The following is a 15,521-nucleotide window of genomic DNA, read 5'->3' on the forward strand; positions in this document are numbered from 1 at the left end:
ACCCCATACTAATCTCACTAGTCCACCAGTTCCACCTCACACAATGGCTGCTCTGTAGTCTGATACCAATAATGCCCGAGGAAATATATATGTAAAGAAATAAATATATACAGTAAATATTATTAAGCACTAATCAACTACATCCTTTGCAGCCTATGTAAGCCCACTTGTATAAGATGGCTGAGGCTGCATGAGATGCTCTATTCAATTAGTTGGCTAGCTGATCAATACTATTGTCCATTACTACAATAATTGACTGTCAAAGCCCCTGGGTACAGAGGAGAAGGCACCGCTCATTGAAGATGAATCGGATCACTTGGTAGATTTAATTTTGTGTTTCATTGACCCCCCAAGAGGAAGGTTGTCATCGGAACATGTTTCAATGAGGCCACATGTTTATCAACTTATTGGACTATTTTCAGCAAATTAAATGGATCAAGTTGATTTAGGAGTGCACAGAAGCTAGACAACCCATAAGAGACTGGGTATAGCAGTATTTTAAAAAAATAAGGATACATAAAATTATTGCTGTTGGTGTACAGGGATGGTATCTGGGTCCCAAGGGTTGGGATTGCTGGTTGTCAAAATACCGACTACGGCATTCCGGTGATAAAAATCCAGACACTGACTAATTGAGGCAGCTAACCTTGATCCCAAACCCCCCTAACCCACCTTTCCAGCAGCCTGAGCTTAACCGCCCACACCCCAAGTTTCCAGCCAGCCCCTGATTGTTTGGGGGGGTCTACGAATTTTTTTTTACTGATACTCCATATAAATTTATTGTTACTTAACCGAAAGTACCGATAATTTTATACTGAGTACCAGTAAAAAAAAAATCATAAAAAAAAAAGAACACTAAGAATAGGTCTGTTACTCCTGATGTAAATCTGTCACATATATTAGCGATTACCAGCTGGATAAGCTTCAAGATGGTTTATGACTAAATATATGAATGCAATTTTGCTTTTTTTTTGTCCTCTATTTTCCTGCTTACTTCCCTTACTAAAGTATAGCTATGAAACTAGGGGGGTCATTCCGAGTTGATCGCTAGCTGAAAATGTTCGCTGCGATTAAGTAAAAAACCGGCACTTCTGCTCATGCTGCGCAGTATACTTTCACAATGGCCGATGTAGTTTCACACAGGGTCTAGCGAAACTTTTCAGTCGCACTGCTGGCCGCAGAGTGATTGACATGAAGAGGGCGTTTCTGGGTGTCAACTGACCGTTTTCAGGGAGTGTTCGAAAAAACGCAGGCGTGGCTTGGCGAACGCAGGGCGTGTTTGTGATGTCAAAACAGGAACTGAATGGTCTGAAGTCATCGCAAGCGCTGAGTAGGTCTGAAGCTACTCTGAAACTACACAAAATTATTTTGTAGCTGCTGTGCGATCCTTTCGTTCGCACTTCTGCTAAACTAAAATACACTCCCAGTGGGAGGCGGCTTAGCGTTTGCACGGCTGCTAAAAACAGCTAGCGAGCGATCAACTCTGAATGACCCCCTAGGTTATGTCATGATGCAGTATACCAAGACACTTATACTGAACAATTTTCATGTCCTACTTCTTTATCTACGGCTCATATCTTACTGTATATCACATGCCAAGGAAACCTGTAGCTTATACATACCCAGCCTACCTGTCATTGGTTTTCTGTTATTGCTTAATGCTCATTAAAGCAACGTTGCATTGCCATTGCTGAATGGCCATATAAAATGTCAATCTAACATGCCTCTTCTTATCTTCTAGATTCCTGACCCATCCGTGAAGAAGATTACTTGGATTTCTAGTTCCCAAATAAAATTCATGTATGGCTTGGCTAAAGTTCCAGCCTCTTGCATCGACTTTTCTTCACTTTGGACTTGTTACCTTCATCTTATTTATTCAAAGTCTTAATGTTCATGCTGTTGCCACAGGGCATCCCACAAGTGCTGGACCAAACCTCAACTGCTCAGGTTCTTTTGAATGTAAGGAAGGGGTTATATTGCCAATATGGTATCCAGAGAACCCATCCCTGGGGGATAAAATTGCCAGAGTCATTGTATACTTTGTGGCAATGATCTACATGTTTCTTGGCGTGTCCATCATTGCAGATCGTTTTATGGCATCAATAGAGGTCATAACTTCACAGGAACGGGAAATCATAATAAAAAAATCTAATGGAGAGACCTCTACAACAACCATTCGGGTCTGGAATGAGACTGTCTCCAACTTAACCCTCATGGCACTTGGTTCTTCTGCCCCTGAAATCCTTCTGTCCCTGATTGAGGTGTGTGGACATGGGTTTGTTGCTGGAGATCTTGGTCCATCAACCATTGTTGGGAGTGCAGCGTTTAACATGTTTATCATTATTGCTATCTGCGTCTATGTCATTCCCGAAGGGGAAGTTAGAAAGGTCAAGCATCTTCGAGTATTTTTTGTGACCGCGGCATGGAGCATTTTTGCATATATCTGGTTGTATATGATTCTTGCGGTCTTTTCTCCTGGAGTGGTTCAAGTATGGGAAGGTTTACTCACACTGTTTTTCTTTCCTGTATGCGTTGTCCTTGCCTGGGTGGCAGACAGACGTCTTCTCTTCTACAAGTACATGCACAAAAAGTATAGGACAGACAAACATAGAGCAATAATGATTGAGACAGAAGCCGAGCATCCTAAAGGAATTGAAATGGATGGCAAGGTAATGAATTCTCATTTTCTAGATGGGAATCTATTACACATGGATGGTAAAGAAGTAGATGAATCTCGCAGGGATATGATAAGGATCCTCAAAGATTTAAAGCAGAAACACCCAGAGAAGGATTTAGATCAGCTGGTAGAAATGGCAAACTACTATGCTTTATCACATCAACAGAAGAGCAGAGCTTTTTACCGAATACAAGCCACTAGAATGATGACTGGAGCAGGCAATATCCTGAAAAAACATGCTGCTGAGCAGTCCAAAAGAAGTTCCAGCTTGCAAGACATATGCTTGGACGAGTCAGAAGAGTTTGTGTCTAAAATATATTTTGACCCATGTTCCTATCAGTGTCTTGAGAATTGTGGTGCTGTCTTACTGACCGTTGTGAGAAAAGGTGGTGACATCTCCAAGACCTTGTTTGTGGACTATAAAACTGAAGATGGTTCTGCAAATGCTGGCGCTGACTATGAGTTCACAGAAGGAACCTTAGTTTTCAAGTCTGGGGAAACCCAAAAGGAGTTCTCCATTGGCATTATAGATGATGACATCTTTGAAGAAGATGAACATTTCTTTGTGAGGCTCAGCAACATCCGAATAGCTGAAGCACATGATCCAATGGAACCTAATAGTTTTAGCTACCCAAAAGCAGTTTTGGTTTCTCCGTATGTGGCATCAGTTACTATCTTGGATGATGACCATGCTGGGATTTTTACATTTGAATGTGACATCATACGTGTTAGTGAGAGCATTGGTGTCATGGAGGTCAAAGTTCTTAGGACATCTGGCGCTCGGGGCACTGTCATAGTCCCTTTTAGGACTGTTGAAGGAACGGCAAAAGGTGGGGGAGAAGATTTTGAAGATACATATGGTGAACTGGAATTTAAAAATGATGAAACTGTGTAAGTCAAACTTCTTTATTCCTATGATTTGGTCTTGCTGTTTACTTAACCTTTGAAATCACAATTGACAAAGTTCTTTTTCCAAAGACATGTATTACTAATTTTTAATCAATACGTTTAGAAATGTACTATTTATAAGAGGATGTATATTCCATACCTGAGCTTATAGGATGTCCACAATGCTTAAATGATGCAATACATTTATTAATTTGTTATATTAGAGTAATATACAGGTAGAATGGCTGGAAACATTTTGTCTGTTCTAGTAATTCTTCTGCAGTGGAAAATAAACTATTATTCTTACAAGTATTATTAACTGCCCACTGTATGCCTGACAATAATTAGACTTAAACACTGGCTTCAGATAGAGAGCCATTATTTGTATTACAAGATACATTTTTTTTCTACTTTGTTCCCCCAATGTATTTTATTTTACCAATGTACACTCGCAGGAAAATATAATGTAATACTAAAATGTTATTTATATATATATATATATATATATATATATATATATATATATATATATATATATATATATATATATATATATATATATAAATAAAATGTGTGTGTGTGCACACTCACATATACACACATACATACTATATATATGTATGTATATATACTGTGTATATCTATCCCGTAGCAACCCAACTCTGATAAACATCCATAAAGCCCTAATGTTTTTTTTTATAAATGGTTGTATTACGCTTTATTCTTGGCACAATGATGAGAGCGCTGAAGGAGATGATGAGTATGGATCATTTATCCACATGGGTGCCTAAACACAGACTATATATGAAAGTGGGTATCGGAGCAGCATTAATCCGTATTCTCTCTATAGTCCATCATCCATTTACATGTGAAAGTGCATGCGCATGGATTCTCTAACCTTGTAATGCATCAAAGCCAGCAAAAGTGACATTTACTAAGGCTTGGTAATCTCTACTTTAATTTGGGAGTTACTGCACTTTCAAAATTGGGAAAAGAAATTCAGTGCAGCACCGCTCCGCATTACCATGAGGCCACATAGATGGGCCATTTTATAGGATCAAGAGGTGGTGGCACCTCAACACTTTAGGGATTTGGTATGGGATCCCAGCTGTCGGGCTGCCTGCGGTCACATAAACGACATCGGCATCCTGACATTGAGAATGCCGATAGGGGAAGGAGTCTTTATTTCACCCCTCCCCTGTCCCTTACCCTAACACGCCTGGGGTGGCGGCTACGGCTAACACCCCCCTCTAGTGCTTAACCCTCCCCCCCCCCCTTCCTCCTGGGCCCTAGACCTTCCAGCGACCCCGATACTTACCTTCGGTATGTCAGCATTCTGTGTTCCAGCGCTGACTGCTGGGATGTTGAACGCATCTCCACTTTAGCACTAAACATTTCTTACTGTGGCAGAAAACCACACAGGGGATGCAACATATAATAGAAAAATATTAATGTTGTGGTGATTGTGGAGAGTATATTTGTAGCATTTATCTAATATTATTCAAAGGAATGCAGCATCATTTATTAATGACAGTAGACTGATAAAAGTTACTTTGAATTTTAAATTTTGATAGATGTTTCACCCCCTCCCAAATCCCTGTAGGTGTTTTATCTCTGGGGAAATTGCCGTATTATCTGAATAATTCTGGTTGTTTATGTTCTCTGATCTGTTTCATGCTTATTTTACTATAAGAAAATAATATTAACCCCTTCGGGGGCCAGGTTGAGTCCCCCCCCCCCCCCCACCTTTTCCCCTTAATACATCCCTGAAATGAAAATAAATCCCTTTCTTAGTGTTATTCAATACATGGTTATTTAGTAAAAAAAACAAAAAAATAAATATTACAGTAATCTTTATTTCAGATATTTGACAACCAATGGGGTAAGTTTTACTAAGGAGGGAGGTTTTTTGTTTTTTAGAACTGGTGATGTTGCCGATAGCAACCATTCAGATTCTACTTAACTTTTATCTAGCTGCTTCTAGAAGAGAATAGCTACAATCTGATTTGTTGCTATGGGCAACATCACCAATTCTAAAGAACTCCCACCTTAGCAAATTTACCCTCAAGTGAGAGAGGTGTGTACATTACACTTTAATGTTACAATTGGAATCACTGACCGCTCTATCTGGCATATTCAGTTTCTCATCTACAGTATTTATCACCTTTTTTAAAGGCCAGTATAGGGGGGGGGGGGGTTAATTCAGTTGACATGGAAAGCTGGCATTATCAGGGATTTTGTTTAATCTGCCGGGAGGAAATGTATACATTTAAAAAAAAAAAAAAAAACAGCATTAATTGAATTGCCCGAAGGAACCCCCCCCCCCCACATAAAAGCCAATTTTTTTGAGTGGGAAAATGTACCACTGCTAATTGAATTCCCCCCAAAATCCTCTGTTATTCCACCTTCATTGTAGTGGGATTGACACCCCTGCAATAGCCTATGCCAGATAAGTAGTTAGCCATCCATTAGCTACAAAGCTTTGTTTTATCATTTGTTTTCGATTTCTGTTGTTTATTTAGGAGATTAGGATAAAGGGGTTCAGTATGATTTATCGACTGACACAATACCGACGGTCATAATCCCGACAGCCATTGACCTACAGTCAAAATACCGACACGGTCAAAATACAGACATTATTATGCCGACATGTAAAAAATGCCAACACAGACAGAATACCGATATTTGAAATGCCGACACGCCAAAATACGGACATGAGTTTTTCTGGTTTTTTTTTTGTCAGTGTCGACATAGGTCGAAATGGGCACCGTTTAAGTGTACAGTGTCCCCTCGCATGGCTTTCTGCGCTCGCCATGCGTCGGGTACTGTGTCTCGCTGCGCTCTGCACACTATTATATTCCCCCTACAGGTCCACTGGGATGGTGAAAGTATGAAAAAGTCTGTTTTTGGGCAAAAATTCCTTAAAAATGCATGTCGGTATTTTGACATGTCAGCATTTCAAATGTAGGTATTCTGACTATGTTGGCATTTTGAACATGTCGGCATACTGATTGACAGTATTTTGACCGTGTCGGTATTTTGACTGTCAATGGCTGTCAGAATTATGACCGTCGGTATTGTGTCCTTCGGTAAATCAACTGCTACCGGGATAAAGAATGTACTGATTTCCAGGTTTACAATCATCTTACAGAGTCCGATATGACACTGTTTGTTTTGTGTACTACAAGGAAACACTGTAAGTGAGTACAGATACACAGTAAAGGTTATTCACTAAGCTAGGTACAAACATTATTTATTCAAAACCTGTCTACTTTACAAATGCTTTGTTGTGACATGATAAAACGCTGACATTATGTACAGATCAAAATGCAATGTTGGGATCAGCAAGTGAAGATGGGGTATTGACTTGCCATTACAAAGGCGCAGAACGATACGTTTTCTGCACAGGGGTCTTGTGCTGCCATACGTCAGAGGTACTATGAGTCGTACACAGCCGACCCTAACCAATATGATGCCCTAGGCAAGATTTTGGCTGGTGCACCGTTGCTAGTTCCACCTCTGACCCTGCACCCCTTTCCCAGCACCATCATCCCTCAACCATAGCAGTCCTCATTTTGGTGTTCCTACACCCTATATTTTAAACAGGAAAAGTGCGCACATTCAATGCACAGCTCAAAAAGGGGTGTGTTCCTGCTGGGAAGGGGCATGGACACACAATAGTACCCCCAATTCAAATTACGCTACACAGTAGTGTAACTTTATTCACATTTTATCATGCGAGAGTGTCCCTTATTCACGTTACATCACACAGTAGTATCACTTTGCCTTATAAACGTTACTCCTTACAGTAGTGCCCCTTGTTCACATTACACCACACCATATTGCTCTTTATTCACATTATACCACACAGTAGTGCCCCTTACACATTATTCCAACCTTTATTACTGCCCTTGTACACATAATGTCCCTTACACATATGCCGCACATTATTAGTGCACTTATACAGGATACAAATGGTGCCCCTTACACATTTGCCACACATTATTAATGCATTTATTGACATGACACACATAATGTCCCTTACACATGTGCCGAACACTACTGAACAACCAACCCACCAGCACACAGCACTCACATGGCCGCTATCACTGTGACCTCTGCCGCTGCTTGGATACAGATGTGTCCTCCTACATCTTGCTTCAATACGCCATGCAGCAGGAGATGCTTGGCTGGCAGCTCTGCTAACGTCGGGTGCCTATTTTTGATGAAAATGCGTCTTATTTGCATTACTGTGTGGCTAGGGTGAACAAGCAGCTTCTGCTGATTAAAATAATACATGCCTATATTCTATGCGCGACTGTGATTGTATCTGCATTCAAAATGCTATGTTACAGTGATTTCCAGGAGTACACTGTAATATAGCATTTAGAGTGCAGATGCAGCCGAAGTCGCACACAGAATATAGGCATGCCGCATATCATTTTAATCGGCAGAAGCTGCTTGTGCTCCTAGGCATACCAAATGCCCTGGGCATTTGCCTAGTTTGCCTATGCCTTGGGCCGACTCTGGTCGTACACTTCATTATATTTACTTGCATATGGTGAGGGCAAATATTTATTTTTATTGGCTGAACCAGGGCCGTAACTAGCAGTGTGTGACAAGAGCACCATCTCTGCTCTACGTTCCTTTCTTCTGGCAAGCACGGTGCCTGTAGTGGCAACTTGCTGCACCGTTGGAGCGTCAAAAAGAGCACCCTGTAGTCTGTGCAGCCAAATGAAGCGTCCTCAGGATGCACTGCGCTTAGCGGAGCTGACTGCTTCGCACCCATGTGCAACATCAAAGTGTCATGGATGTGACTTCATGTTATTGTGCGCTCAGTGGCAGAGCCACACTGGGCGCATTTGAGCTTGGTTACAGCTTTGGACTGGACACCTATTCTGCTAATCTGTTTACCAGAATCTGGAGACCTCACCGAGGTGGAAAGTGCATCATACCCCAGTGATTTCACTTCTAAGTCAGCTGATGAATTGCATTCTCATGACAATATAATGGCTGCTTGTGAGCTACAGGGAAGGCTTTAGTGAACAGCACTGTACCTAAACATTGTAGCAGACCAAGTACACTCCTTCATGGTAACGATATTCCCCAATGCCAGTGGCCTCATTTAACAGATAATGTGCCCAGCCACACTGCAAAAAAAAATGTTTAGAAATGGTTTGAGGAACTTGACAAAGAATTCAAGGTGTTGTCATGGCCTCCACATTCCCTAGATCTCAATCTCTTGGATATACTGGAAAAACAAATCCTAGCCATGGAGACCCCACTGCGAAACTTTTAAAGAATTTAAAGGATCTGCTACTAACATTTTGGTGCCAGATACCACAGGACACCTTCAGAGGTCTTGTGGAGCCCATGTTTTGATGGGCCAGAGCTATTTTGGCAGCGCAAGGTGGACTTACACAATTTTGGGCAGGTGGTTTTAATGTTATGACTGACTGGTGTATAGCTGATACTGTAGACCAGTGATCTCCAACCCGTAGCTCGCGAGCTACCGGTAGCTCGCCGTAGTATTTTAGGTAGCTCACAGAGTGCACGGGCTTGGGCAGTCACTGGCACTCCTCCTCCCTTCATTTTTAATATGGTGCCGGCCATCAGCCAATCAGAGCTCGTGGACCGGCAGCGGCGGCACCTGATTGGCTGCCGGACCGCGAGTTTTGAGTGGCTCACTTACCGGCACCATATTTTTAATGCCGGAGACTCAGTCACCCTCACACTGGGTATGTGTCACTGCTGAGAGGCATTATTTGTGTATCTGGCACTGCTGAGAGGCATTATTAGTGTATCTGGCACTGCTAAGGGGCATTATTTGTGTATCAATCACTACGCGGGGGGGCATTACTTGTAGTTTTGAGGACACACACACTTTTGTGAGGCCACACCCACTTTCGCAGGAACGCATGCCCAGAGGTTTTATTTTCCGAAAGTAGCTCACACCCCAATTAAGGTTGGAGACCACTGCTGTAGACAATCTGTACTGTTGGCAGATGGTACCCCATACTAATATTTAATATTTAAATTTTAGACAAAATATGATGATAACATTGGTCAACAGTATATTTAATCTACAAAACAATGAACAACTAACACAGCACTTCCACCTGTTCTCCACACAATGGGGCAGATGTATTAACCTGGAGAAGGCATAAGGAAGTGATAAACCAGTGATATGTGTAAGGTGATAAAGGCACCAGCCAATCAGCTCCAATATGTAAATTAACAGTTAGGATCTGATTGGCTAGTGCGTTTATCACCTTGCACCTATCACTGGTTTATCACTTCCTTATGCCTTCTCCAGGTTAATACATCTACCCCAATGAGAGAACCTAGTGCAGTACTAGAAGGATAAGTTCTCGCCATCTATGGGTTTCTCTTTAGCATGGCACAATTACAATTCTGCTAGTTTGGTCACTGATTCAACTAGTTTTGTAAAATGACTTTCTGTTTTTTAGGGCTTTTCTGTAATATTGATTTAATCCGTTCATTCCGGTCTTTTGGCAAAGCTGATACAGTAAGCATGATCTAAATTAATAAATAGAGGTCTGGGTGCATATTATGTGGGTGGCAGCAAGTTAGTTGGCAGGTATGTGACCGTTTCGAGTATGTTCCGTTGTCTCTGTTCCCTGACACACATTAGTAATTGCCTCGCTTGAAGACAAACTCAATATTGAACGCAGTGCATTGCCAAAAAGACCGCGGTGCCTGCCAATAGAAGCTAAATGATGTCTGGAGTGAATGCTTTGATTATGATTCATCAGAGCATTCAGTGTATAATCTATCATTTGGATCAGTCGCAGCTTTTGGAAAAGAAAAGTTCAGATCTTAATGAAACTTGTCATCTCCATAACCCCTTTGGTTATGTCCTATTTTGTGCATTATGTGCCTGGCTGGAGCGTTCTCTTGGCCCCGCACATTTCCGTAGAGTAAGTTCTTGTATATCTCTGCCATGACAAACACCTATTACCTTATTTCTTTATTATCTTGAGCCTTCAGCGGCCAAGTGTTTTGCAAGTTCCTTTTGGCCCAGACATTTTGACCATTGTAGAGATTGACATTTACAGAATGAATTGGTGAACTACACAACTGTTTATAGAACTTCAAAGTATGATTGAGATGAAGGCTGGCAACTGTCAGATACGTGATCTTGCTTTTATGTACCGGGGTTATTATTGTGGCAGTTGCATGCTGCAGTTAATGCTGTGTGTGTACTTTGTACAGTACCTGTGTGGCTTCTGGTTACTTAAAGACCCACGTGGGACGCCCATCTCATCATGGTGATAAAATGCTATTTCATTGAAATCTGCTACATAAATAGTACTCCCAAAACGGATACTGTAAATGGGTATGGGACTCGGGGTCGACAGTGTCTAGGTCGACACCTATTGGTCGACAGTGGCTAGGTCGACACGGGAAATAGGTCAACGTGAAAAAAGGTTGACATCAGTTTTCGTGGTTTTTTTTTCGGTGTCATTTTCTATGTAAAGTGACCAGGAACCCCAAATAGTGCACCGTGCCCCCTCGCATGGCTCGCTTCGCTCACCATGCTTCGGGCAAGGTTAACGTTCCCAATCGTAGTGCGTGTGGATCGTAAAATATGAAAACATTAAAAAAAAAAGTAAAAAACTCACTCGTGTCGACCTTTTTGCATGTCGACCATGTTCATCTCGACCTATTTCTAGTGTCGACCTATTCACTGTCAACCAATGGGTGTCGACCTACAGTAAGTGGTGTCGGTCGATCCAGAGTCCGGATATTACTGTATATATTGGTTGGGCCACTTGTGCTTACCCTTCGGGACCAAAATTGCTGCATGCTTTTTTTTTTTTTTTTTTTTTTTAACCATTGTTTAAAGCATATTTTTTGGAAGCTTTACATGATGATGGTGGCTTGTGCACCTTTGTGTCGGATAGTGATCATTTATGGTGACTTGTTGATATTAGCAGTTGTAAAAGTACATTAGAGCTATTAAGGATTATGTTCTACATGAGAAGTTTACGCAATTCAGTAAAGAGCAGGCAAAGCCTCAATTTCCTGTAAATTGCCATTTTATCGCTCAGATTTATCAAGCCTTGAAGAGTGAAAAATTTGCACGGTGATAAAGTACAGACAGCTCCTAACTGTCAGTTTTCAAATACAGCCTGAAACATGGTGATTGGTTAGTATTTTATCACCGTGCAATTTATCACTCTCCAAGGCTTGATAAGTCTGGGCCTAAGTCTGAGAGAGATGCTTCTGTACCGGAACAAGTTGTGGGAGTAGGCAAATCTCCCACATCCCACCTGCTTCCTTCCTAGCGGACAGGGGGGATGGGGAGAAAGTTACTGAAATTGTGTTGAAGGGGCAGGGCAAAGAATTGCGGCATTTAGCCCAGATCCCTACTCTTGGACCCACGAATCGTGGCAGTTTTCTTGGGTTGGGGGTGGGGCCTAATGACTTGTAAGCCCCCACCCCCCCCAAAGCCTCCAGCAACGTCTCCTCTCTGGGCTTCTCCCACAGAGGAGACATAAATTGTAGGCAAGTATGTTCCGTTCTCATAAACCTAGCATCCATATGGCAAGACACCCCGGCGCGCCAGAGCCACTCCATGAGGTGTAGTGTACAGTCTTTTACAATAAAAATCTTGCTTCTTACTCACATCGCAGCAAAACACCAACAAAGTATATTAGAGACGCTGTCCTGCGACTTTATCCGCACAGGAATTAGATTTAAAAACAAAGTCGCAGATGAAGCACAACAGGACTTGTGAGTAAAAGTCGAGGCCGCTGTGTCATTGCACTTCATATTCAGACTCACATATTCAGAGTCACACACAATTATACAAATATTATATATGAAATAGACCCCTACAAGCTTGCAATTTGTCATTTACAGTTGTTTGATTCAAATAAGATTTACATTTTTAGTGAAAAGATGCACTGCGCAGTCGAGTCACCTTGGCACTGGTGCGCCAAGAAAGGCTATTTATCATGAATAGAGCAACAGTGTATACACAGACACCCGTATCTGATCCCGTAGAGTGTGGCTCTGTATGTGTGGGACGAGCAGTGGTTCTTATTTGTAATCTTTCACTTCCTTTTTAGATCTTTTATTTTTCTATCTTTTATCATGATGTTCATTAAATTGACCCATAGTAGGTCACAACAGAGCTTGAGGGACACGGTATATATTTTTATTTTTACAGCAACTCTTTGTTTGCAATAATTGGAGCTGACATAGGAGGGCCAGTTACAGCTGAGAGAAATATACATCTGAGAACTAGTTCAGGTCTTGTGCGGCACAGGAGCACGATGTAGATAAAGGATGTGGAAGTGGTGTACCATTATAACTGAACTCTCCTGTGTAGAATGCTGAGCAGAAATACTCATACAAGCCTTGCTACAGTTTCGCTATTTGGCCTTGCTAAAAACTGTTGCAGGACATGCTGGGATGTGTAGTTCAGCAACAGCTGGAGGGTTACCCACCCCTGCTTTAAGTCGCATGTCTTTCAGAGAAATCATTAGAAAGGACCAATTTCCTTTGTCTCTCTGAGTGTTTAACCATCATTTTATTTAAATGTAGCCTAGAGATTGGAGTCTTCATGGTGATGTCACTGGATTCTGGTGAATGGACCGGCTGCGTTCTCGTGACTGGTCAGCTCACAAAATTCCTACTTATGCCATAAAGTGGGCAATGCAGGACATATCATTTCATCATTATGCCCCTACAATCTCGCTCTTAGTGTACTGTATGTTGATGATGTTTTTAACAGGATTGCAGACTCCACTTGGACTATTTAGAGATTAATTTTTAATGCCTCGTTAGGATTCAACATCTTGGCTCTATGGTGAAGTAAATCGCTGTCCGTCACAGATTAACAGAGCAGCCGGGGCAGACGCCCAGGTACCCCCCACACATAACGACGTCACCAGTGTGGAGTGCACTGTAGCATATTTACACTGGGGTTTCTGTGTGGCATGTTGTGAACTGGGGGCACTGCCATGTGCGTAACACTTTTTAATGACATCACCAGCATATAATATTGACATTTTTATTGGTAGTTGCCTTGGGGCCCCCACAAACCTCACTCCGGCCCTGATCACTGGCATCACAGAAGCCCACAAGCTTTGCATTGATGCACATTTGTCAATCAATTATGGAGACCTATAATAAACCTATAAACATTATGTATACACACCTGGTTTACACCAGGTATACGTCACATAGACTTATGCATTTTGTCTGCAAATTACAGATTAAATTGTAGACATCAATCAAACTTCAAACACTTCTACAGTACGTCACCAACAACTCACTCTCACGTACGACTGGAAGAAAACAAAGCATACAGTATTCTATTTATTAGCAATGAAAACAAGAGCAATCGCAAGCAGTTTACTAGAGTATGCGGATGATAGATCGACAATGTATTGGTCGACACTCAATAGGCGGCACCGTATGGTCGGTAGGTACAGAAGGTTGACGGTGCTTAAGGAGGACGGGTGCAAAAAGACAACCGGTTCATAAGGTCAAAATGACAACGTAAATGGGCGACACGTTTTTGGGGTTTTACACGTGTGCTCTCAACACTCGCTTGGTTTACTCTCCACGTGGACATCTATTGGGAATAGTAACCTTGCCAGATGCTTGGTTAGCAAAGCGATCCCGCAAGGGTAAACGTTTATACTGATGGTGGTCACATAACATGAAATATATAAGATTTGATACAACCTTCCCCTCAAAAAACATGTGTCGACCATTTGTGTGTCTGCGATTGTCACTTCAACCTTTTTGTACCTGTATTATCGTCATCTGCTATTGGCACCACCACCCACAATGAATCTGTCTTTCTCAGGGGTATATGCGTCTGTGTGCCAGTCTGCATATGTTCATGCAAATCTGCATGGGTATATATATGTGTGCACTGCCTTTTCTGGGCATGAATAGGGTGAGTTCACACAAAATACCCTACACTAGCTGCACGGTACTCACTCTGATATGGGCCCGTAGGGTATAACTTTTTTTTTTTTATGTATCTCCCAGTGCAAAAATATACAATCCCTCCTTGTAGGTTATTACAGGCATGGTAATCTGGGAGTGGAGGGACGTTCCCAGGTGTAGAAGCGAACAATGGGGTAGATGTATTAACCTGGAGAAGGCATAAGGAAGTGATAAACCAGTGATATGTGCAAGGTGATAAAGGCACCAGCCAGTCAGATCCTAACTGTTAATTTACATATTGGAGCTGATTGGCTGGTGCCTTTATCACCTTGCACATATCACTGGTTTATCACTTCCTTATGCCTTCTCCAGGTTAATACATCTGCCCTATGGACCTAATTCAGTAAGGATTGCAAACTCTACTAAGTAGCAGAATTTGCAGTCCTTGCGGTCGCATGCTGGGGCCGCCCATCACAGGGCAAGGCCGCCCAGCATGCTGACCACCCCCCCCCCCCCCTTCCTTGACCAAGCAGAAATTGCGATTGCACCGCAATTTCTGCTTGATCGCTAAAATTAAGGAAGCCTCCTGCCGGCGCATTCTGGCTGTGCCCCCAGGAGGCCCGCCGCAATCTTTTTGATCGCGGCGGCTGCGTGTGACTACATGCAGCGGCCCTCATCGCGCCCTCCCCCCATCATGGAGTGCTGGCAAGCCCTGCAACACACCGTCTTGGAAACGGAGCGTTGCCGTCCCGCGAGCGAATCAGGCAGAAGCATTCGCATTTTCTGTGGGCGCCCACCGAAAATGCTGGCGCAGGATAGGCCCTGCGCATCCTTTTAGTAATTTTTGCGGTTGGATCACGTATTGCGATCCAACCTGAATCGGGCCCCATGTCATTTTATACATAAATATTTAGTATGGCACTGAGACTCCTGACAAGTATTGTCTGCCGCTACGGTGTCTAAAGAGTTAAGTCATGGTGCGGAGTGCAGAAATAAATATATTTAAGAAGGTAATAAACAA

At 42.3% G+C, this 15,521-nt stretch overlaps 1 protein-coding gene across 6 annotated transcripts in view; it reads left to right on the plus strand.

The window, feature by feature from the left end:
* The window catches only part of SLC8A3 (solute carrier family 8 member A3), a 349,513-nt gene that overhangs the window by 115,382 nt on the left and 218,610 nt on the right, over positions 1 to 15,521 (plus strand). For 4 of the 6 annotated variants that reach the window (XM_063947298.1, XM_063947300.1, XM_063947299.1 and 1 more), the window contains exon 2: positions 1,742 to 3,568. The exons of the other annotated variants lie outside the window; for them this stretch is intronic. In XM_063947298.1, the coding sequence (XP_063803368.1) occupies positions 1,803 to 3,568 (1,766 nt within the window). In that variant the 5' untranslated portion in view covers positions 1,742 to 1,802. The remainder of the gene's footprint in view (positions 1 to 1,741; positions 3,569 to 15,521) is intronic. 6 annotated transcript variants of the gene reach the window in all.

Source organism: Pseudophryne corroboree, chromosome 12, assembly GCF_028390025.1.
Source record: "Pseudophryne corroboree isolate aPseCor3 chromosome 12, aPseCor3.hap2, whole genome shotgun sequence".
NCBI lineage: Eukaryota > Metazoa > Chordata > Amphibia > Anura > Myobatrachidae > Pseudophryne > Pseudophryne corroboree.